Source organism: Pagrus major, chromosome 3, assembly GCF_040436345.1.
Source record: "Pagrus major chromosome 3, Pma_NU_1.0".
In the NCBI taxonomy this organism is placed as follows: Eukaryota; Metazoa; Chordata; class Actinopteri; order Spariformes; family Sparidae; genus Pagrus; species Pagrus major.
Genome location: NC_133217.1, coordinates 11,079,584 through 11,104,977, shown reverse-complemented (window position 1 = coordinate 11,104,977; position 25,394 = coordinate 11,079,584). Strand labels below are relative to the sequence as shown.

General features: G+C 39.2%; 2 protein-coding genes across 2 annotated transcripts; one reads left to right on the top strand and one right to left on the bottom strand.

Annotated features, from left to right (window-relative positions):
• The first annotated feature begins 2,222 nt into the window (after positions 1–2,222).
• bet1 (Bet1 golgi vesicular membrane trafficking protein) lies at positions 2,223–4,589 on the top strand. Its single transcript, XM_073462970.1, has 4 exons — positions 2,223–2,388; positions 2,581–2,687; positions 2,991–3,047; positions 3,806–4,589. Exons 1-4 carry the CDS (start codon positions 2,370–2,372, stop codon positions 3,959–3,961), a joined length of 339 nt encoding a protein of 112 aa, XP_073319071.1. The 5' UTR covers positions 2,223–2,369; the 3' UTR covers positions 3,962–4,589.
• A 75-nt stretch (positions 4,590–4,664) lies between these two features.
• LOC140993510 (probable acyl-CoA dehydrogenase 6) lies at positions 4,665–24,966 on the bottom strand. The gene is made up of 9 exons (XM_073462969.1): positions 24,742–24,966; positions 16,489–16,609; positions 11,112–11,241; positions 9,376–9,482; positions 8,794–8,961; positions 8,394–8,567; positions 7,755–7,916; positions 6,355–6,505; positions 4,665–5,133 (listed from the first exon to the last, which is right to left on the bottom strand). The coding sequence occupies exons 1-9, from the start codon at positions 24,940–24,942 to the stop codon at positions 5,043–5,045; spliced, it is 1,305 nt and encodes a 434-aa protein (XP_073319070.1). The 5' UTR covers positions 24,943–24,966; the 3' UTR covers positions 4,665–5,042.
• Between the last annotated feature and the right edge of the window lie 428 nt (positions 24,967–25,394).

Below are 25,394 nucleotides of genomic sequence, written 5' to 3'. Positions count from 1 at the left end.
TACGCTCAGACGCTTTCTTACAGAGAGTAATATGAGGAAACTGATACCACCCTCATGTGAGCACCAATCCTCTAATTTACTCTCCACAAAGAACAAATAAGTGTATTTCTTCAAATGTCAAACTCTTCCTTTAATCATTCCTGATATAACACCTCAGAGAAGGTTTTGCCAAACTGTGCATTTGGTAGATGTCAGATGTAATTGTCCTCGCTGCAGAAAATAACAGATGGCATTGACCACATTACATCAAATCTGGTGCAGGCAATTCAAACAGTGTTTCGTAACTCCTGGTGTAGAATATATACAGAATATCTCAAGGGATGGAAACAAGTTGGCTGTATCAAACTGTGTACCCCAGACTGCTTAGGCTTACAGTGTGTGTATGTGTGTACATTCAAGTGTGGCACTGTTCTGGAGTTTCAATGAGGATTAAGACCATTTTCCAGACGTCCAGATTTCTTTCTTCTCTCTAAAGACCCATCTGATATCCCAATCCTCTCAGATCCACAAAAGGCTGAGATGCACACACAATTCAATCAATATCCTCCTTTCTTTGACACTCATGTCAAGGTCATGCATACAGCAAAGCCTTTGGGTGATGCATAAAAAGATGAGCGCCGGGGCATTGAAATGCATTATTGTAGACAGGAGCTTTAAGTTGTATTTATTTATAAGCATTGGACGGGAATAAATTAACATCATGAAAGCCATTTTAATCTCTTATATCATATTAGCTGTCTCCTGCAATATTGGCACAAGGCTAGGTGAGGGATGAGGAAGGGGATAAGGAAAGCTAATCACTGCCAAACAGCACCTCTAGGATTTTGGAAATATTGAGAAACTCTTTTCTATCCTATACAGCTCAGATGGATGTGTCAGTAAGCCCCGTTATTAAATCCACGAAGGAAATTTGTCCTCATTTTATGGTGGTCACATTTCCAAATGTTCAAAAGAAACAATCTGTGTCTAAAAGGAACATCATAGCATTTTTGTTCTTATAAAACAAATGTTTCTCCCATCAGAGGAAGATTAACCCATTGGTGTTCGTCGCTGTGGGTCCTACTGTCTTTCAAAGACGGGTGTAGGAATGCAAGGACAAATTCAGGCTTTTCTTCTTAATTACAGAAATTTGTCTTGATATTTATATTTCTTTATGTAAATCATGCACTGGACCATAGACAGTTTCATATAATTTGGCATATATTTTGTGTTAAAGGGACCAACTAGTATCTATGACAGCCCGTTGATTTTTAGATAAAACACTGAAAATAAGAGATAAAAAGTTGGAGTTATGAGATAAAAGAAATCATAATTATGTGATAAAAGCCGAAAATTATGAGGTACATCATCTCATAGTTATAACCCACCAATGATGGGTGATTTTTTAAATCAAGGCTAAGTTTTCATCACTTTTTTTTTAAGTTGGCAGAAATGGGCTTCCATATGCAGCTAAGTGTAAGAATGGGTCGGCCCAGACAATAGGTTGTGTACCCCTACCTATGTGCACAATAACATAATAACATCTAGATAATCTCACCTCAATATGAAGAAACAATTGAATATTTTATTTTAAAGAAAGAATGTATAATTCTTTTGCCTTTGCATCAGGAGTTAAAAAAACAAATGATCATGTCTGGACTCTATGGCTCCTGTAACTCAAAATCTATAACAGCTCGCCATTGCACTGAGCGTTTTAATAAGTGAATAACAACCCTGTGATAATGCTAAAGAAAGAAGAGAAAAGCTTCTCAGTGAGTGACACTGTCACATTAATCTGGAAGGATCACGCAGTGTTTACTGTTTCCTGATACTGATTAACATTAAACTTCCTCCTGGAGCCAGAGATAAATGTTGTCAGTACTGAATGTGTATGAGGCACAGTCAATAAAGATATGTGCAGATGGGTTTGCTGCCTTACATGCCAATTTGTGTTGTGATTTCAGGGTGGCTTGCAAAATAGATTTCCCCATAGGCATACACACATTTAATCATAAACTCCAGACAGACACACACGCAAGCAAGCATGGCACTCACACAGACTCACACACTTCAAATTTAGTTTATATCAATACATAATGATTCATTAATATTTCTCTCATAAGTACTATTAACAATAATGAACTGTGGAGCTGACACACACCGTCCTTACACTGTTGTCATCAGTGCTATTTTTCTTTTACTGCCTGCATTACGTCAGAGGAGGAAGGTCCTCGTCGGCCACCGTATGATGTCGTGGCGTTTGCTGACGTGCCTAAACTTCCCACAGCTAGACGAGTGCCGTTAACTGTCGTTTCCAGATACTTCAGTCTGACTTTGTTTTCTTACACGTTACATTCACCACCGGACAGTGTGACATTTAGTGTTTCAAGATGAGGCGCGGGAATTTGGGTAAGAGACAAACGCGCTTCTTGATCTTACGATGTTACATTAGCTTGCTTGCTAGTTAGCTAGCTAACGTTAGCTAATGTTGTTGCTAGCTCAGTATGAATGGATGCTTGTTGTTGTGTTCACTCTAGGCCACACCACAGGATTTAGGTGGCTAACTAACGGTGTATTTATAATTCTTGTCGTTTCATAAAGGTGAAGGAGGCTATGGGAATTATGTAGCGAGTGGATACAGTGTGCATGAAGAGGAAAATGAACAGCTACAGGAAGGACTGAGGACTAAAGTCAGCGCTTTGAAAAGTGTAAGTACCTAATGACGAAATGTACTAATTACACTAACTACTAGTATGTACTAGTACTACTAGTACATACTAGTATGTTTTATTATTAATGAATGCTAGAGAAAAGGCTGCCCGTCATAGCTGAGGCAACATCTGTGTTGTCTGTTTGTCTCCTATGAAAATATGTATAATTGTTTTAAATGTATGTTTGGATAGCTAACTGGAATTGATTTTTATCTCATGTACTGTAGGTTTAAATCATTTTGACTAATTGTTTTACACTTTAAGAATTGTTATTTACATGTTGTTGCATGATATTTACAGCTGACTATAGAGATTGGAACGGAAGTGAAATACCAGAATAAAATGCTGGAGGACATGGTGAGTTTCACTTTCTCTTATTACTGACCTAACAGTGACACTAAATATGAGTAGTAATCAAATTCTTTAATGAAGTAAAATTATACCAAAATGTAACAATAGCCTACAGTAATCCTTACAAGTAATAATCCTGCAGTCAGACTCTCATTTATGTAAAGAAGCATTAACAGCAAAATGTGCTTAAACAATTAATATTTAAATCACTTATCATGAGTGTCATGCTATTATTTTGCTAAATGTTTCATCAATTCATTAACATGTAAGTGGCATTTAAATGTGGCAGCTGGTGGAGAGGTCACTACTTTTTGACTGCTATATATGTTTACGTTTATGATTTCATATACAAAAGGGGAATAAAGTTGTGGTAGAAACCTGTACTGGCTTATATGAAAATGACACCAAAAGGCATACAAACAGTAAAATACACACAAATCAAAATCATCATCACAATTTAAATGTTAGAATTATAAACAAAGAAAAATCACAATATAAGTGTAGCATCAAAAGATTTAGAGTAATTGTAGTAAGTGATGAACATAATTTTCATAATTTGAACATAATTTCATAATTCGTGGAGTACAATAATTTCCTCTGAAATGTAGTGGAGTAGAAGTATTAAGTGCCACAGAACTGTACTTAGCACAGTACTTGAGTAAATACATTTGGTTACATTCAACCACCATCAAGTGATACAGTATGTTTTTTTTTTTTCTGGTCTGCCTGGACTTTACACTTTTTATCCCTCTGTCACACACCAGGACACAGACTTTGACTCAACAGGCGGCCTGCTTGGTGCCACCATCGGCAGAGTGAAGCAGCTGTCCAGGGGCAGTCAGACTAAACTGTTGTGCTACATGCTGCTTTTCTGTTTGTTCGTCTTCTTTGTCCTGTACTGGTTCATCAAGCTGAGGTGATAGGAGGACCCTGTTGAGCTCCACATCTTCCTCCCCGGTCTGTGCCACGCTGATGCATCTCACAACTAGACCACCATAATAATGCTGAGGAAAGGCAGGGATATTTTTTCCCTGTTGTGTTTCAGTTTAACAGGTGCCCATGTGTCTGAGGATTTCATAGAATGACCCCAAATTTGAGTCATGAAAAGTCTCCTACTGATGCTACTTGAGGGACCCCAAAAAAGAAAAACATGATGATGATTTATGACAATGTGAAGTGGGAATCTTGTATATCTGAAGTTGACACTGTCACTTTCTGTGTACTTGATATCAGCCCAAATTACATGGGTTGAGAAGATGCGATATAACATTAGACATGTAGCCTTTAGAAGATACTACTGTCATTAAACCTTAATCCAGTAGTGGTTACATTGTGTAAGAAACAATGATGCAACTATGCTGATGCAGCCAAAGTGACTGAGATATAGAATGATACCTGAAATAATCTTTCACATTTTCTTGAGGAATGAATAGATACATTACAACATTAGGCACCCGCATAAAAAATAATAGCAGTGTTCTTTATTATTGTTTCAAATTCATTGTAAAAATGTTTTTTAATGTAAATAAACAAATTTTATGCTAAAAATTGAGTGTGCTCCTTGCATGTGCTGGAAACATAAAAATCCCGCTGTGTTTTATGAATTGGTCAATGACACAAAAAGTCTTTGCTGGATATTTATTGGACACAAAAGTCATTTTTATACATAATTTTTTTTAGTCTCTTCTAAAAATATAGGTTGAATCTTTCAAGGATGATCAAAGTTTAACTGAACTAATTACACATTACATAACAATAAAATTAGGTTGTTGGCTATTTACATTTGTAAAGTTGATAGGAAGAGAGGACGGAGCTTCATCTTGTGTTTGAAAAAAGGATATTTTCTCTCTGACTTCATACGTTAGAGTAAACACAATGAAAGGCAAATTTCAAAATCAAACTTCCTTGTAAATGTCAAGAGGTTAAATATTCCAGAACTGCACTTAGGTGATCTATGTTTAACAATGAATGATTAGCACTTTATCAGCAGTGTTGATGACATCACTTCCTGGGCATTGTGTCCATGTACTTGGCGATGATTCCCAGCATGACCTCATCAGCCCCTCCACCAATCGACATTAACCTGGAATCCCTGTGGAAGCATAATAAAACCTGTTTTTTTTATTTCTGTATCAATCATCTTCAGCTTCTGAGTCACTTAAAAAAATGCAGCAATTGTTTTTTTCTCTCACTGAAAGCCACAGTGGCTGCCTCGCTCAGCTGCATTATTTACCCCGTCAGTAGATGTCAGCACAGTGTTAAATAATGGCTTAGAGAATCTGAATCAACCACAGTGTTACTTTATCATACACTGAATAAACAAATGAGGAGACTCCCAGTCCAACAATGCACAGCAGGAGACTGAGCCAAAAAGACTTGTTATTACTCGATCACATTCTGTGTTTCTGTAAAATTGAACAGAATAAACTAAACCAGCTGAAGCATGACAAATTTCTTTGGCCTCACCCAGGAGAATATAAACACACACGTCCACAAGATTAAAAAAACATCACAATAACAGAGCAAAGATCTCCCAATTTTACAACAGTCAGTGCATTCATACCCATGGTGTCCAGCTTACAAACTCATTTAAGTGTACTGTAGTTGGATGGCCACATTAACTGGGATAAAAGAACCTCTAGATCTTTTTCTTTGCCAGGGTCGTTTCTTTTGTCGTGTCATCAATCTGATTCTGACTTTGCAATTAAGGAATCTTGTTTAATGTCCATGTACAATATACTGACCAAGAGCTTAATCAAGCTCCTGCCAACTGGTGAGGTTACTGTTCCCATAGAAACATTACACCCTCACAAGGGTGCACACAGTTGGCTGACTAGTGCTGAAATGGCATGGTTTTGAATCAATATTATTAGTTTTTGAATGAGATGCGGTAAAAAAGAGATTGAAAACAGTGCTTTATGTTGGGGAAAACAGTTTTAAAACCAGATCACTAAACAAAACATTATACAACCCAGATTCCAAAACAGTTGGGACACTGTTAAACAAAACAGAATATAATAATTTGCAAATCCTTTTTGACAAATTCTCAATTGAAAAGGCAATATATTTAATGTGTTACCTCATCAACATTTGATTTTTGTAAATACATGCTTATTCTGACTTTGACGACAGAAAAACGTTTCAAACAAGTTGGGATGGGAAAAACAAAAGACTGGGAAAGTTGTGGAATGCTCCAAACAATGCCTGTTCCACATTCCACAGGTAAACAGTTAATTGTTAACAGGTGATAGTATCATGATTGGGTATGAAACACATGATCGTATAAACGATATTACTACATGACCAGTCTCACCTGTAAAATCTGCTGACCAGTACTTCACTGGTGAAGCCCATCCCTCCCCAATACTGGAGACAGCTGTCGCTCAGCTCCCTGGCAAGGCGGCCTCCCTTTAATTTAGCCATGGATGCCAGCTTGGTGACATCATTGCCTTTAATGTATAATGCTGCAGGGGAAAGGAGGACAGATGAAATGAGTGACTGGCTCTGATTCAGGGTTTTTCCCCATTCAGACCTTTTCCCAGCATTTCATTTGATCAATGCCTCTATTGTAGGTAACCTCCCGAGGATCATGTGTGAGCTGCGTGATTTTTCCTGTTTCCGTGTGTGTGTGTGTGTGTGTGTGTTTATCCACCTGTGCCAAACAGATGCAAACGCTCTGATCTATTCCTGGGCAAGCAAATTAGACGTGAACTGCTACCAGCTAGATGAAATCAATCAAAGCTGCTAGCCACTGAAGTGGTTACAAACACAAGGAGGGAAATTATGAGACCTTGGAGGCCTGCCCGACAGATGCACCCAAACATTCACATCATAAACACTGCAGCGCAAAGCACTTTTATTTTGGAAGAGCTGGGTATGTGCCAGTTTTTCAGGTAGCCAAGCCTGAACTTAGTTTTTGAACTTATGCCAGTACACACAAAAGCAACAATAGGCTGGTGGAAAAGGTTGTCTCTACATATAAAATTGTCCTAAGTTCTTTGACAAGGAAATATTGATTAACACAAATAACAATTACAAATACAGTTTCAATATAGCTTAAAAAAGATTGAATTCCAGCCTCTTAAACATGGAATGGAAATCAAGACTCAGTTTCAGGTAACTTATCTATGAAATTCTTCCGTGTGTTCCTTTAGCAATCTAGTAGTAAGGAGTTTTGTTGCTAATGCTTACAATGACTGCTCTGTCTTTAGGCAGACAAACACATTTGCACCACATTGCTCTCCAGCCTGCTCTATGCCCTCTTTGTCTTTTAAACCAACCTGCTGCATCACACGTGGACAAACTTTCCACTCGAGGCTAGTTTGGCATTAGCATCATTTTCCCACAGAGCTGACTCAACTGAGGCCTTTGTTACTCAAGTCTTATCTATAGTATTAAGTATCATGATGCCAGCTGCATGCAGTCATTTGGTATGGACTTCCTTCAATACTGTAATCGCAAATCCAAGCATGCATGTTCAAAATTCCATCCTGGATTTTCACAGAATTTTACATATGCAATATCTGGAGGAGAAATAACGATCTATTTCATCTTATGAAGAAGACTTGAATGTTGCAGATATGTGCATATTTTGAAAAATAAATGTTATTCATACAGACAAACATGGGAGACATGAAGAGAGAACAGAGACATTCAGATGCAGCCAACGATACTAAACTAACGTTAATCTTAAATTTTGTCTCATGACCCCACCTGTAGCACGGTAGAGGAGGGAGCGGAGCAGCTCGACCTCCGTCTGCAGCTCCGCCAACCTGAAGTGAACCGCTTGGTGGTAGAGGACGGGCTGCTTAAAGATCTTCCTCTGCCGCGTGTACTGGATGGTCTCCTGGATGACGTTGTCCATCGTGGTCAAGACTAGAGGCGTTAAGACAGAGAGAGTTGTGACCTCACTACTACTGTTGTGTGCTGGTTGGGATAGAGCAAGTTTTTATTTCTTTAATGGCAGTGTCTCTAATTAATGATATGATTCCCCGAAGTTTGCAGTCAGATTCTGAACAGCCTCATTTCTACTGAGTAGTTTCTCAGAAGTTCTACCCAAGAAAATATTGACTCAGGCTTGTTTAAATTAAAAGCAAACAGCTTCATTACAGAGGATTAATGGCTTGAACTCCCTATGAACTCCCTCATTTTTTGGAAACCGAAATGATACTTAAATACTTTAAACTGTAGAGATCACAGTAAGATGTGTAGGAGGCAAATGAGACGTTGGGAAAAACAGAAGTAAGAGTGAAAGTGAAGGATAACGTGAAAAAGTCAAAAAAACTGTGAAAGATGATGTCCGATGGCCGGAGGGAGAGACAAAGAAGAGAGATGAAGAATTGTGAGACTCACTGTTGGCCACTGCCCAGAGCCTCTCTTCCTGGAACTGAAGCATCTGATAGGTGAAGCCCATGCCTTCCTGGCCGATGAGGTTCTTGCAGGGAACGCGAACGTCATCGAAGAACACTTCAGCTGTGTCTGATGACTTCATGCCGATTTTATCAATTTTCCGTGCAATGTGGACTCCTACAGCAGGAAGGACAGGAAATCAACGTCATGCATCTTGGCAAAGGCACGCTAATAATAACAAACCCTATTGATAGAACAGATACAGAAATTCTGCAGGAGGTTATTTTAGGGTTCAGGCAGTAAATCATAGAACTGAACAAACACACAATCTTAAATTAGAGGATCAATTCTGGATGCACTTGAATCCCAGATGACGAATTAAAATATTTCAACGGACTCCTACCTGGCAGGTTCATGGGCAAACAGATGAGAGATTTGTTCCTGTGCGGGGGCCCGTCGCTGGTGTTGGCGAGGAGACACATCCAGTCAGCCTGGGTACCGTTAGTGGTCCACATCTTTCCCCCGTTGATCACATATTCATCCCCTTTCCGCACTGCCTTGGTAATGATACCTGCATCGGCATGTGGTGGAGTGTGTAATGGATGGAAAGAGAGTGAAAATTGGGAAGATGAGTGTCAGGACAGAAGGTTAAATGAAAAGCTTCAATGCATGAATACTCAAAGAAATACAAATTTGGCCCTAAATCAAAAGACTTGCGTCTGAAGCTGGTGTATTAATCGAGTAATCCAGAAAGACAGAAGCCAAAAAGTGTTGAACTTAGCCCCATTTACACTGTGTTGCATTCAGCATGCCATTGTTCTCTCCTGAGATAATATCAGTGCCAAATTGATTGAAAAACTGCTGTGTTTCTGGCTCCTCTATCATTTTCGCAGCTCTGGTGGATTAAAAACAGCCCTTCAGGGGCTAAAGAAGGAAATTAATCATATGATATAAATGACCAGAATATGATGAAGGAGAGACGTACTTGAGACATCAGAGCCGGCTCCGACTTCACTGACACCGAGACAAGCCACTTTGTCCCCCATGATGGAGGGAATGAGGAACTCTTTCTTTAGCTCAGCTGAACCAAACCTACACACATACACACAGAAATGAAAATATATTAGTAACTTTTAATAAGCAGTTACTTTTGGACACGTAGGAGAATCCAATACTTTCTATATCTAAAAGTTGTGTGACTGTACAGTCCACCTGTGGCAAGACAGAGCAGTACAGTGTGTGCTTTAAAACAACACCACCGTGTTTGAGGCAATTACAGCTCCACTGCAGCAGAGGAGGGAGTCTTTCCCTGAAGCTCCTGCTATCCCCCTTTATTTTCCCTTTTTTTTCTGCTCTCTTAGTGCCTAGAACTCGTTGCAGGCTAGTGTACATCCCCTAATTAAGCTCCTGAGACTCCCAACTGTCTATTGCACTAAATTCTGTCTTGTGTCACCAGCAGCTGTTTCATGACAGGAGGATATCACACAATAAGCCAAGGCCCTGTGTGGGGGAGACAATTACCACACATATTAATACACACACCCTCCAGGTAGTGTGACTTTGATGAAGGTTCTGTCCAACAAGCTGTATTTTTTAGTGTAAGTATTAGACAACAACTAAGATACCTAACGCCACAGTTCACATTAAATGAAAGGTGCAATATGTAAGAATTGACCACCTGTCAGATGTCACTCCAAACACATGGGTTAGGTTGGTATTAAGAGAAAGTTGGTCAGAATGTGAAACTTCACGACATTAAGTTAAACCTGTTATTTCCTCCAGTTCTGTTAATTTTAGGTAATTTTGTATGTTTTTTACCGAAATTGTAAATGTTCTTACTTGACTCACTGATCATATACTGCAGTCTGGTCAATATCAGTTATGTCATAGTTATATCTATAACTGCATGCATATAATAATGAGTGGCTAAGATGATCCTTAGTTTCTAATCCTCTGCCTCCAGTTTAGATTGCTGTCATAATAAGTTAATGGAAACAAGTGCATCACATTTTTTCACTTTTACTGAGAAAACTATTAAAATCATGATGATGTGACATTTTTTGTGGTCTGTACCAAACAAATATGTTTTCTTATATCTGAAGAAAAGATTTGTAGATCATGGCATCTCTGCAGTACCGCATTAACTGTACAGCCCTAACTAAAATAAACACATGCTCAGCTAAGCTAACTAAGAGCTGGACCAAAGAATGAAGAAAATGTCTGAAATAAAGGTGCTTCTTCCATAGTTTGAACATGGTTTGATGTTAAAAACTTAAACTCAAGTGTCAAACACATTACAATTATGCGCATGCTAAACAGGGTGACAGTTGTTGCCAGGGGTAGCAATATAAGCAACTCTTATCATCTCAGAATGAAAAATGCTTCCCTGTAGCGTGGATGTTTGAAAAGGTGCTCCAGCACTGATATGAGTGGCTCTAGTGGTGGTGTGAAGAGGGAAAAACAAAAAGGAGCCACTGACTAGTTACTGTTCTACTGTTAAGATAAGGCAGCAGTGGAGGGAGATTTGTGACCCTGGCAAAGCGTACATTTACACAAAGCCGCGCCGCCAACCCCAACTGTTGGGAGTTGACTTTAGGGGAAATAGTGAAAACACTGGATTTGGGGACTGTAATACTAAGCTGCAAACGTTTCACCTAGGATAAATATCAGCAGATTGCTTCTTTGCTCATGAACCATAAAGTACTATATGTGGGATTTTACCTGGCTAGTGCAGGAGTAGCCATATCAGTCTGTACACCGATGGCCATGGGAACGCCTCCGCAGCGGATGTTGCCCAGCTCCTCTGACACTGCTACATTGTAGCTGAAGTCAAGACCCAAGCCTCCATATTCTGCATGAGACAAACACATACCACTTTAACTACTGCAGAGACTCTAAGGATGACAGTTCACTTAACATTGTGTAGATTCTTGTGTGAAGATTACTTTTTTCCTTCTTTGGATAAATATCCACGATCGCCACATTAGTCACCTTAAACTAGCCTTGCACCCACCTTCCCTTCCTCCCTTCCATCTTTGCTGTTATCTCTGTAATAAAATCACTGTCTAGCATGTTTCTGCACACATACATACATACATAATATTCTGAACTGGGCCTTTGGCACTGGTGCATGCACTCAAATTAATTACAGGATGTTATCACTAACTGCCATCTGTAATTAGGTGTAAAAAGCACTGCTGCGAGATCAGTGGCATGCTGCAGATAAGGGTCACTGTCATCTCAGTGTCATATCATCCGTTCTGCTTAGTGTATCAAACTTGATTTTCATCTCTTAAACAACCCATTTACTGAGAAAGTAAAAAAATAGGGGTCTATTGGCAGAAGAGACATTTACAGAGACCTCAGGTCCTTAATGGAGTTGAACGGGTGCATTGCTGTGTTTAAAACACCACTTCCTGTCATAAAGAGCCCTCTCTTTACTTTTCCTTTCTTTTGCCTTTCATCATCCATTGCAGAATTCATTGTGAAATGAACAGCCTGGTTTTTATACTAATATACTTTGTGCTAAAGGCCAATTTTCTGCCCGCTACACATGGAATTAGCTAGCTATTGTACTTGCTTTTATTCTGCATTTTTCTCAAATCGTTTGCGGTCAACATGCACACATCCAAATCCTTTCAAAAAGAAACAATATGATAATGAAACCATTTGAAAATGACTCTTCTCTCTGCAGTACTAAAAACTAGACATCAACATCTCGTCATCTGGTCCAGCAAACAAACAGTTAATTTAGGATAGATATAGAGTAATAATGTCCAGTCAGCCAAAAGTAACAAGACTGAGTATTGATGAAATGCTCTGTGCAGTTTTCCAATGACTAAAACACAGTATGCCCGCCACTGCATGGATACTAACAGTGACTGACAACAAATAATTGTCAGTGAATTCATCACATGGAAGCCTCCAACTCCAGCAAAGTGGTTTAATATCACCTGTCAGACTAGTTATCGAATAATGGAAAGCTCTGTCTGGCAGGCTGTCAGAGAGAGACAGGGAATGAAAAGAAGGAGAGAAAAATAAATGGGGACAGAGAAAGAGAGAGATGTAGTGGGACAAGCAAACAAGGGAGTAGGGGAGCTAAACAAAACAGAGGAAACAGGTGCAGCTGTGCAGCGATAAGTCTCTGAGCCCTGGAAACCCTGCGGTGGATAATGTGGACGAAGGGAAGCATCAAGGTTTATCCCACTTTAAGCAAAACAGCAGGCCGTCTGGTTGAACAAGCAAGCAGAAGAAAAACAAACATAATTCTGTCACAAATGTCAATCCTATGTGCATATGTTTCTTCTGAACGCCAGATGTTCCTCAGCGTAGGTCCTCGTCGGATGGAGCTCCATATGAAACACATGTTGGAGGATTAAGACAGAGAAAATTTAAAGGTGCAGCACGAAGAAGGGAGTAGCAAAGTTTCTGAATCTTTCTGTATTGAATATACACAGAAACACGGGGGACCTGATGACAAAACCATGACATGCACTATTATTCAAACCTTGAATACATTCATCACCATTACGGTATGAAGGACTGTAAAATCTAAAAAAAGTCACTGTGTTAGTAATGTTTCTGGCCAGACTAGCCATTGTAACGCATTTATCACAGTGTTGCTAAAGGAGAAAAAGTGAGGAAGAGAACAGCCTGCTCACACAAGTCCCTCCAAGAGGTTAGTCATCTAAACAGTAGTTAAAAAACTGTTTTAAAGGAAAACTGTGCTAGCTGCCAGGTTCTATCTGTCAAGCAGGAGACAAGAGGCCATTGGCATGAAGTTCAGATACATCCCTCTCAGAGCAGAGGAAAACAGGCCCATAGCCAAGGGTCATCCCTGTCCTCTCCCCAAATGTGGCTGCCTTGAGAAAACTTCCTGTTCTCATGTTTTCAAAGGTTATAATGCCTTTCCTCATGCATGGAAAAAGAGTGGAAAGATAAGTGTGGAGTGTTCTTGTCAGTGGATTAAATGAGGGGATATGCTGCATGGCACCAAAAGATGTAAACAGGGGCATTAACTTTATTGCCAGTTACGGACATATGACCATGTAAAGTTCAAACCCCGGCATAAATCTGTTAAGTCCATTTCCAGTGCTCTGTGTGGCCGGATTTTTAGTCATCGATGCTCACGGAGGAACACATTCATTAAATCCTAGAAACAGGAATTGAAAATAGGTCTGATTCTGATTTTTGAGTTGACTGTTAGGGCTAACTCTCGATTTGTTTTATGCACTCATTCTTTTCACTATTTCAGGGACATTTTTTTATTTGTTTTTTAGATAGTGATGGCAGAGAGTAGGGTGGCACAATATGGTAATTGCATTATAATTGTCATTGTAACTAAAAAAGCTATTACAATCATGATGATGTGACATTTGTTGTGGTTTGTTCCAAACTTTTCTTACATCTGGAGAACAAGATTTGTCGATCAGGGCATCTCTGCAACACTACCGTACTTCATTATCATGCTGATTTGCCACACAATTTACCTTTTCTAAAAAATTGCAGCTACTGCAATTTGGATATTGCACTTGATAATTTCCCCATCAACTGTGCAGCCTGAAGAGAGAGATGAAAATCAAGACTGATTTGCAACAGGTCCTCTGCCAGCTTCAAACTGAATGTTGTAGTTCAGGGTTGACATCTTCACACCTAAACTACGAGTTTAGGGGCCCTTAAGATTTGTTTTACATTGTGACTTAGACAACATGGCACTGTTAAATATTAATTAAGACAATAAAACCAAACCAAAACAAATAATTTAGTCTTACAGTGTGATGTTTAGAGTGTAATCATTTCAGTAATTAAGTATAAGGTCAGATGATTTCACTTGTTACCCTTCAAGACCTTTCTAAAGTTGAGCATCTGAAACAAAAGACAGAATAAGATATATGGCGAGTTCTATTCTGACTCAGACCACCAGATGAAACATTTCTCCATTGAACAGACTTCTTAATCCCTTTTTCCCATTCCTGTAATCCGAGCCTTTAAGACAATTAACTCTAGCAGAATTGTTAGAGAGTCTGCTTCATTAGTCAGCACTTCAGCAAAGGGACATGTGGTTACTCAAGCTGCACACTTTTCTGAAGACATAATATGGCGGCAACTTTTTCTAATTTTCTAATATTCTAGAAAATATTAAGTCAAATGCAGCTGAAATTCCATAGTAGCAATTCTTTTTGAATAGAGTATAATGTTTGTCTAAAATATCTAAAACATTGTTTACATTTCAAATGTTAAAGACTAGAATTATTGACAAAACACTATACTGCTGGTGCATGATGTCAATTTAAATTGCATACTGAAACATGTCAAATCAACACCCTGACAGCTGTTTCTGAATGACAAGGTTTAATTAACCCACTAACATTGTTTTACAAATAGTACTTCTTAAGCTTGTCACTTGCTGTATATGATAGCAGGTAATCTACCACCTGATAATACAGTGTGTCTCCGCCTCTCTAATCCTGTCAACTAATGCCTCAGGCTTGTGTACTCAGCACTTTTTAATTCCCTCATCCTCCCTCTTCTTTGACCTACAGACTTGTAGTGAAGTCTGTGTCACAGAGCTCAGTGTCCAGCACTATTGTTCACAGATTTATTCTTTTCAGCATCAGAACAGCAACTTCAGCTGTGAGAAGTTACAATGAGTCTATTACCGTGGGAATAACTATGAAACTTAACATCTATGCTGTCTGATTGTCAAACATGTCCCACAAATCTCCTCAAATATTTAGATCAAAGCATAAATTACAACCACAACTTTTTTTGTAGTCTTGTACTGCGCGGAGCCTGTCCCGCCTCCTCCTCTACTCCAGCAGTGACACAGCTGGGTACACATCTGGAAGTGGGCTATACTGTAGAAGACAGCTGTTTTGGGATGTTGCTGTGACACTAACCCATCAACACAGTGGAAACACTCCTAAACCAGACCAGCTGTAATGTATGGCTCTCTGACAGAAAAAAGAAATGTATGGAAAGTGGATTCAGCTGTGAGGCGAGATGAGCCAAATGCTGCTTGAAGATGAGACGATCAAACTGCGCACAGTGAAGGATCCCTCCCACCTATCCCTTAGTTCAGTGTTACTGATATTCATGTGTATTCTTGATTTAAAAATGTAATATTTATGTTGTGAAAAGGCCTTTTCAACTCATAGACATGTTACAGATTTATTAAGGGAGTTTTTGCAATGGCAACAGAAACAGCACGTCCCAAAAACATTCATCATGTAGGCTGAGGCACAGACTAATCGGCCAATCGTCCATATCCATATGGATAACTAACTTAATTGCCAAGAAAACACATGGACTCAAGTCCGTGCCAGGAAATGCCCTACAAACACTTCCAGAGCAACTTTTAGGTCATGCATATACAGTATATTCTCCAAACACATGCTCAACTGCCTTGAGTTTTTAACAGTTTTTTAATGCTCATGCCCATTTAATGTATCCAGGTTAACACAGGTAGGTCTTTAGAATTTTGCAGACATGTCTCCACAAAGTTGTGAATTAACTTATTCAAATTTCACTGGATTTGCTTGTTAACCACTCTGTGTGAGACTCTATCAGGTAAAACGGCTTTTGTTTCCAAAGTCAAGAAAGGTGCACTGAGTCTGGCACCTGATGTGTTGGTTATTATCATTTCCCCACAGGCTTATTATCTCCTTCGATTCTTTCACAAAAAACAAACCTCCTCTTAAATTAAAAAGGCTTCTGGGTCTTTAAATCAAACAGACTCTGCTCCAAATAAAGAACAAAAGCCCATCAGATTAATTAAACTCTCAATATATTTTTTAGAAGGAGTTGTCAAAAATCCTAAATTCCTTTTCAGTCGCAGGGGATTGAGTCTGTCCAAGCATGCACTGCCAGTCAATTACAGATCCAAGAAAGATACAGGTGGAGAAACAAACACCAACTTTCACTCCTGCGGGGCAGTTTCATGCCAAACTCCACAACAACGGGATTGGAGAATTGGAGATTGTTGTTTTAAGGTGCTAATCATCAAGCTACCTAGTCCGCCAGTGCATTTATGAAATAAATGTTGTACTTTTTGGTTTGCCAATATCAATCTGTCAGGTCAGTAATCTATCACTCTTACCAACTGGTTTGTTGACTCCTAGGAAGCCGGCACTTCCTAAGATCTTGAAGATTTTATGGGCTGGAAACGTCTCTTCTGCTTCCCACTGATCCACATGGGGGTTGATCTCCTGGTCGATGATCTGCAAAAACATCAGGGGAGAGGTATGTTTATGTGTTTTTTAACAGTGTGCATGAAATAATCCTCCACATTTTTTCTTGTGAATTTTTAAATTATTGTATGTACTGTATGTCTGCACAGATTTTCTTTGCTTTTTTAAACTCAATATGATCCTAACAACAAATGACAGCCTTGCTATTCTATGTCCTGTCTAATAAGTAACAGCAAAAGGATATATATACAACACAAGTGAAAAAAAACCCTTCCAATGATTATAATACATGTATATAATATAATATATAATACATGGGTTTCCTGCTGTGCGGTGCACATCTCAACTTAAGTCTATGTAATCTATCCCTCGCAGACAGCAAGATAAGGTATTACATATCAATGAATAGAAAGCAGGCTGGAAAAATGTAGCACATGAATATAGTGACATCATGGACGCCATGCCTTTTACTTTGTGTACATGTTATCAGTCCCCTACTGATAACCATACTTGGCTCGTCACATACAATAAGACAAGCTGCAGGCTAATAAAACAATGACAGTGGTTTGGAGCGGAAAAATTGTGCTAAAAAACAAGACTGTAGCAGAATTGGTAACACAAAGGGGTTTAGTTGTCCAAATGCAACTTGCAGTGCAAATTGCACTGAGGGTTTGGGGGTTTTGCGGGATGATACTGATACTTTTATGAAGCTGTTGGTAGCAATTATTGTGCTGATATTCGGCATCTTTGCAGTCGAGCATTTCGAATGCCAATATTTTAATGAGTCTGTTTCCTCCACCATTTTATTCTTGGCAGGGCAGGAAAACCTCTGAAGTAACATTTAGAACAGCATGTGAAAATAAACTCGGTACTGAAACCCATAATGACATTCTTTCTGTGTTAGCAGCCAATCCATCTATGCAGCCACAAAGCCTGGGATATACAACTGCCTAAAAATGAAGGATGACTATATTATATGTTTTACCAGTGGAACAAAAAAGTTGTGGTTATGGAATAACTTTCACTATATATGAGATGGATGACGCATAAGGTACACTATGCAGGATTTTCCTAATAAACAACCCTTTTCAATTATCACTTGTGGAGTAGTTACTAGAAGTATTTGGTGGTGCCTTCATCTGCAGATAGCCTGCTCTTAGCATATATTTTCATATTTAAAAAAAAACATTTTTGGGGGCTTTCTATAGCCTGAACAGGGCACAGAGACCCTCTCTGAAGACATGCGGCACAGGCTGGAATCGGCCCAAGCCGCTGCTGTGGACAGAGCCTCTACTCACGGGTTGAACACCCTACCAGGTGCGCTACCAGGGCACCTGTATTTTTATACGCATAACGTACAAGCTTGTTGGCCGCCAGCTGTAGTCTTAGCAGTGTGTTCAAGTGCAGCTTTTTGGCCCCGACAGTGGCGACACGACACAACGCAACAGTCAACCGTTGTCCTAACTAGTACTTTGATGTCATTTTGATGTGTAGGGGCCTTAAGGGAGTGAGGCACACCCCCAGTAACCAGTAAACCATGTAAAGTATGACTTTAACAGCCTGATAAAACCTCTGATTTTACTACTGATCTACCAGCTTTGTGCCAATTTCTACCAGGACCAAATAAAAATTATGAATTCATAAGGATGGGACAAATGTATTCTGGTAATCTTGTCATAGAATTTTACATAACATCCTTCAACAGTGAGAGTAGCTTTTGTATTGTCTCTCAAATCCACACTCAAGCAACATTGTGTTTTAAAAGTATACATCACTAGTGCCTGGTTTTGTGAGTCATGGCCAAAATGTCTGCGGGGAATGAAGGGTGGGTTGCAACCTGGCTTTTCAATTGACTTTTGAATGAGTGAACCTCGCAGCCGTGACTCATTTGGAGCACCTGGAAATGGTCCACAGCTGGAGAAGCACTTACAAATGACCAATCTACTCAGACGCTCATATGGTGCTATTTTTTGCGGGAACTCAAGCTGCTACACAGAAAATAGGCTGTGCACTGAGAGCGTGGGTTACAGTTCATGTGGTATTTTGTTGTCAATTGTTTTGTAACAATTCTACCTCACACAGCAGGCTTTGCCAACAGGAAGTTCCAGTGCACAGGACGTCAACAACATTTTCTGCAAAATAATGTCGGTATTAAGTGCTGCTTCTGCCATTTCAAGCAAATCAATTAACAAATAAATATATAAAATAAACATTTATGTGGTGTGACTTGCCTGTTTCTTGCAGCCAAATTATGACAAACAATTACTGGTCTTCTATTGGTGCTTTGTGACATTAATGTATAAACATTTTAATGGACCATGGTTTCAACAGATCCATGACAATATGATATGCAAATGTGTGTCTCAGAACAATATGCTCTAAATGGTAGGTAAAGCCAATGAAAAGTAATGATTACAACGAAAGAGGTACTTATTGGAAATAAGGAACATCAAATCCAAGCCTCAGCCAATATACGGAATTAAATGGGCCATGTGCAATAATGTGGATTGTGAAAAATAAATCCCATTTGATTATTCTTTCTAGTAGCTTTGGTTACATATCTGCTCGAGAGAGAAAGCACAACCAGCAACAGGCTGAACTAGGCCAGTGTTTTACCAAACTAAAATAACAAAGTACTGAAGAAGAATTCACAGGTTTTTTCCAGGATTGCAAAAGTGATGGACACTCATTTTCTGCTTCCAAAACACACAAATCCGAACCAGTCAACCACTCAACCTGCCAAGAAAAATGTAGTGGCTGAGAAAACATCTGCATTCAAAGCAGACAAGAACATGGACATCATGTTTTTCCAGCTCAAAACAGAAAGCAGACACGACTTTCAACAGATACACATGCCCGGACCTGATTCTGTGAAAATCGGCCAAACTTACAGTGTTTAACATCAAACACAAAAACAAGCAGTAAAAATAGGCAGCCACAGCACTGGTCCCCTTCAACCTGCATAAACCTATCCATGTTCAAAGTTCAAATCCTGAGGAAGAAAAGGAAAAGGGAGGGACGGCTCGCGGCTGGAGAGGGGAACACAAAGCCCATCAGGGAGTGAGCCTACATTTCTTCACAAAGGTTATTGTGAGCTTACTCTGTTGCATACCAGAACTATTTCACATCATCGACAGGGTCAAGCACACTGAATTTAACTAGTCATTCATAATGTCCAGTCTGTCCTGGGTGCCAAGGGGAAAATCACAGACAGTCCGGAATACTACAAAATGACCGGGCTTCTCTGTCTAACCTAAACAGTTGTGTTAATTTGGCTTTACTTTTCTACATATTGATGTACTATACATTATGGGTAGGAATCACAAGGTTACTCAAGATATTAACACGTCAATTAGGGTCAGGACATGTAACAACATATATTATAAATCTGATAAATATGAGACAATTGACTATAACACAATATAAATCAATATCATCAGGCAAAAGCTACAGCTGCAACTAAAGGTTATTTTTATCGAATCATCTGCAGATTATTTTAATGAATTCATCAGTTAGTCTATAAAAGATCAAAAATTAGTGAAAAATGCTCATGACAATTTCCAAGAGCCCAAAGCGGCATCTTCAAATTGCTTCTTTCGACCAACCAACACTCCAAAACACAAAGATTTCTTTTAGTCTCATAAATGAGAAAGAAAAACAGCAAATCGTCACATTTACAAAGCTGGAACCAGCAAATGTTTGACAATTTTTGTGAGAAAAATGACTGAAACAATTAATCGAAAATCAACCTCACCATGTATCCATCAAGCACTAACGCAAACACTTAATCTTGAGAAATCTGGTTGCAATCAGTGTAGTGTTATAACATTTTTGAAATGTTGTTGTTGTTGATGGATAGGGAATACGTGCTAATGTTAGTTTTCTTAACAAGGTCATCACTGTCTGCCTAGGGAGTACACATTTAAAGGAGCTTATAGTTAACTCTGGTTCAACTTCCGAGCTGCACACTGTCCCTGTCAATCAAAACAAACAAACAAACAAATAAGTAGAAATAGCTGCTGATTCTTTCGATAAACTCATTGATTAATTGACTAATCGTCACAGCTCTAATAACAGCAGCACATATACTGTTATACAAAATTACAAATACAGATTGCCCACCCCTATTGTCGAGATCATTTGAGATCCGACATTCAGAGGTGGTCTGGGACACATGTGACCACATCCTTTTAGCAGTTTGTGCGCACATGTATCCTGGGCAACACTGAAGGACCTCCTAGTCAAATGATGTCCTCCAAACAACAAGGAGAAGCCACAACAACAGGCAGAATGGGTTGCACATTGTCTGATTTCCAAATGGTTCAACTTGAATGCAAATTACATTTATGGGCTCCACTATTCTCTCAATGTTAGCAGCAGATGTTTGTGAACATTTGTGATGTTTGTGTCTGTTTCAAATAAGCATTGAACTAGTAACCACAATATCCTCAGACTCCCTTACAAATCAAACGATTATGAGAGTTGTTGCATGAGGAGAAATGTAACAAACTTTGCGAAAACAACTAATGCAAATTCTACATCATTGGTGCCTTCTTGCAAATTTGACATTAAATACAATACATTAAGATGTTTCCTTGTAAAAAGTGTCAGTTTGTCAAGGCGTTGCTGCACCAGCCTGTCTGCTCCTGTGTCTTATGTGCGTCCAACCTCCCAACAGCCATTTAAACTAAAAATTGTAATACAATATAAGATTGAGTCTCGAACAGCCACATGACAACAGCCATAAACTTGCAAAAGATTGAACAACCAACCTGCAAAAAGGATCTCGCTAATCATGACTCATATTGCAATCGCAATATCTATCAAAAATAATTGTGTACTCATCAGTTGTCTCTTCCCCGTTTTAGATTCAGTGACACAAACAGCATCTTAAGTAGCTGGCAACACCAGGAGCCAACTGATTCTGAAAATCAAAAGATGCACAACAGAGCTCCGCTAATGTTTCAGCCTAGTCAAAGATAATTTGATGCTGTGAAGAAACGGTCTTCAGGCAAGGAGAAAAGTTGTACTAAAGGCCATTATTTAGTTGATTTAATCACCAACCAATTTCACAGGATGTAAATATAAAAATGTCCTCTGATACTGGTAGCACATAACTGGCCAGCGTTATTTTAAAACCGCCAACAATGGCTTTGTAATGTTGCGGGAAGTCCAGGTCTGGAACCATAGGAGGCTGCACATGAGGAAGCTCTTCCTAGAAGTGTTAGGGAAATCTCTTTTGCCTTCGTGTCCTCATTAATGACCTTCCAGCTGACACACCAGCCTTGGACTGTTTAAGGGGTTAGTACATGTGGGAGACTCTGGAATTCTGACTAATTTCTGAGCATGGGAAGTTGTCTGTCTCATCTACAAATGAGCACCACACACACTGTAACACACACAGCCAGACTGACAACAGTCTAACATGGTCTGACGGCCTCCACACCCACTAACAGAAAATTTGTAGTGGAAACATTGGCACTATTTAGCAGTGTATGACCTTGAACAGTTACTAAGGGATTTCCTATAACCCCATTTGTATACCATCTATAAACACACTATCCTACAGTGAATTCTTTTAATAAACCACACTGCCTCAAGTTCCCTTTCCTGCACTGCATATTGTTCTGCATTTCCTTTTCCCATTTTCATCCTTCCCATTATTCCCAGTGTTGGTTTATTTTCAACCTTCTGGCATCCTTTTGAAGGTTTAGTCACACAACAAGCTTCCTTCTATTTACCGCAACATATTTGCTGTCTGCCTTAAATTAGGCACTTGTTATTATATTTGCAACCTCTGTCTCCACTGTCTGTCTAGTAATATACATCCAGAATGAGTCAGGCTAATTACTAATGCGCACTTTGATTTTTTTTTTATGAGCATAATTTCCAGCTGCAGATATTTAGCTTTTAGCTCTGCATGTCTGAAATCACTAACTGTAGCAGGAAATGTGTGGAGTTACAGTGCTGAATGAAGCTTTTGAATGAGTCTGAAAGGGCCGAGGGCTTTTAAGTTAATGCTAATGTTCATACCCCATACCAAACATTCATTAAAACTGTCTGTAATACAATAAGAAGTTCATTTCTATAGCGCCTTTCAAGAGCAGACGTCACCAAGTGCTTAACAAAAGAAAAGAAGAGAAAAGGAAGAACAACAAAAAAGCAAATTAGAGACATTGCAAAAGTCATTAAAAGCCAGCTAAAAAGAAAAAGCACAACAAAAATATGACAAAACAAATTTGGCAAAAGCAAGTCTAAACAATGAAATCTACCACTGCTCAAGCAAAAAGAAAATAGTCAGCCGGAGTCTTCCATAGTGCCTTCTCTTCAAGGCTTTTCAGACAACACATTCAAATTAAACAACCACTCCAATTTATGATTATCACATCACAACATTTTAGGGTTTTGAGATGCAGTTTCATAGAAAATTGACTTTATAAATTCTGCACAAAAGAAAATGGGACTCACTCTCAACTATTCCCATATCACACAATCTGTTTTCCTTTTGGATATTTGTGAAGCTGCCAAAATCAATGGCCAGAGGAAGAATACCAGTTCTCAAGAGTGAAAATAAACATCTTTGTGGTTTAGATAATGGAGATTCAACATATGATTCAGGGCCAAATATTTGTTTAATTCAAACTAACATTGTATGTGCTTTGGCTAAAATACACTGGCTCATAGGCAGATTCATCTGAATTCCATGGCCCCCTCAGTTGTCTAGTCACCGCCAGTGTTATCTATTTTCACAACTCTCACACAAAACAACCAATTAGCAAATTCCTCTGAAATCAGAAACTTTTCCACACATGAATTATGCACTGGCCTGTGTAAGCAAGGAAAACAATTGTTTAAAATGTCCAGTGTGTAGGACTTAGGGGCAGCAATAGAATATAGCAATCACCTATAAACACCTGACACTAAGAATTGTTGTGCTTTTGTTACCTTTATATCTACAGAGTCCGCCATGTTGCACCGCCATGTTTCTACAGGAGCCCAGAACTGACAAAACAAACACTGGCTGTAGAGAGGGCCTTTCATGTTTTTAGCTGCGAGGGGTGTTCAGTTGGTTGCAATTTGTACGTCACCGCTAGATGCCACTAAATCCTACACACTGGACCTTTAATATGAAGCTGAATGTATATGCAGCAAGGGTGCAGGCAACTGAAACTTGATTTTTGGGGCTGGTGCCAATATGATATCAGGAAGTGAAAAAGTCCAATATCATTATGTAAATGAATATATAAACATACATTTTTTTTGCAATAATGCCTAAAGTGTGATGTTCAAACACTTATGACAAAGATACGTGAGGGAGGCAGGATATTTTACAGTTTAACAATAAACTCTAATATCTCAAATGACACTAGTACATTGAAACAGGTAACTCAAATCAGAAATCAGCACATATTGGACAACATTGAGCCAATACAAATACAAGTGTGACAGGCCAATATCGGCAGATAATGTCAGCCACCAGATATACTGGTCAGGCTCAGGATTGTGTCAAGAGTGTGTAGAATTTCAAACACAATGTCTACAGCTTCACTACAGCTTCTGAATATTAATTTTTCAGAAATATAACATATTGTGTGCATCCAGGCCTGTCAGTCACACAATAAACACCAGATGCTAAAAGTCTGAGCTGACAAAAGTAAACATTACTTTAGATAATCTCAGTCCAAGAAGTGAGATGCTGCACAAGTTGGCAGGAGGAGGGCTGACATGAATGAAGTGGGACTGTAGGATGGGTCATGAAAACATAAGGCAGAGGCTATTGTAAACCGCTCTGCCTCACTATCCTTATTCACCCATAACCTAGAGCAGCAGAAAACAATGGAGCCTTGTACAGTCATTTGAGGATACATATGTATCTTCAACTTGAAGCTGGTGGTTTGTCTTTTCTTGGCAGAGCAGCTACAAATATCGACACAGCTCAGCTGAGGACACTACATAACAAGCTAGCACAGTGACCTCTCACCTAGTTGTACTATACTGCCCCTCTGCTGCTTCTTTCACTTTATTTAAACGGAATAATGCTGCTGCTATCTAGCAACACACACGGACATTACAACGTCCACCTGTCACCTGCTTAAACACAGCAAAGCCTAGCTTTGTTTACGTTGTACAATCAAAGCTACGATGCTAGCAGTCCTGCATACCTTTCTGAGGGACTCCTTTAATGCAAAGTGCTCTTGTGTGTAGATTAAATGGTCACCCGTGGTCTCTGGGGCACTGGAGGTTACGGGACTGGATGACACTTTTTCAGAAAACGACCGGACACCAACAAATGAGGTGAATTTGTAGAAACTGGAGCTGTTGACCAGCAGGTTTACACGCAGGGCTCCTCCGCGCAGCGCCATCTCTGTTGACTCGCTCGTGTGCGCATGCGCATGAGGGGACTCAACTGTAACCCACTTCTAGGAGCAGGTAGGGTTCCACCCGGGTTAAAACATTAACCCGGGTGGAACATTTAAACGCTAGAAAGGTTTGACTTCTAAATATTCCGTCATTCTGGGAAATAACACCACTAAACAAATACAAAATGTAGTTTTAATATATTTCATCTACATCAAATCATAAGCTACATCATAAGTTTATTTCTTTTTTCATAACCTTTGCTATTTTTTGTGAAATATAAAATAGTTTTACTTCTTCAGACCTCTAAAAAGAAATGAAATCATTCAATTAATCATTTATAAAGGAAAATCCCTCTTTGGTGACGCCTCGTCTACACAATGTGTAACAAAGGGTCACAAAGAGACAGGCTTCATTTTTAGGGGATCATAAGGCAAAAAGGTTAAAAACAGCTGTC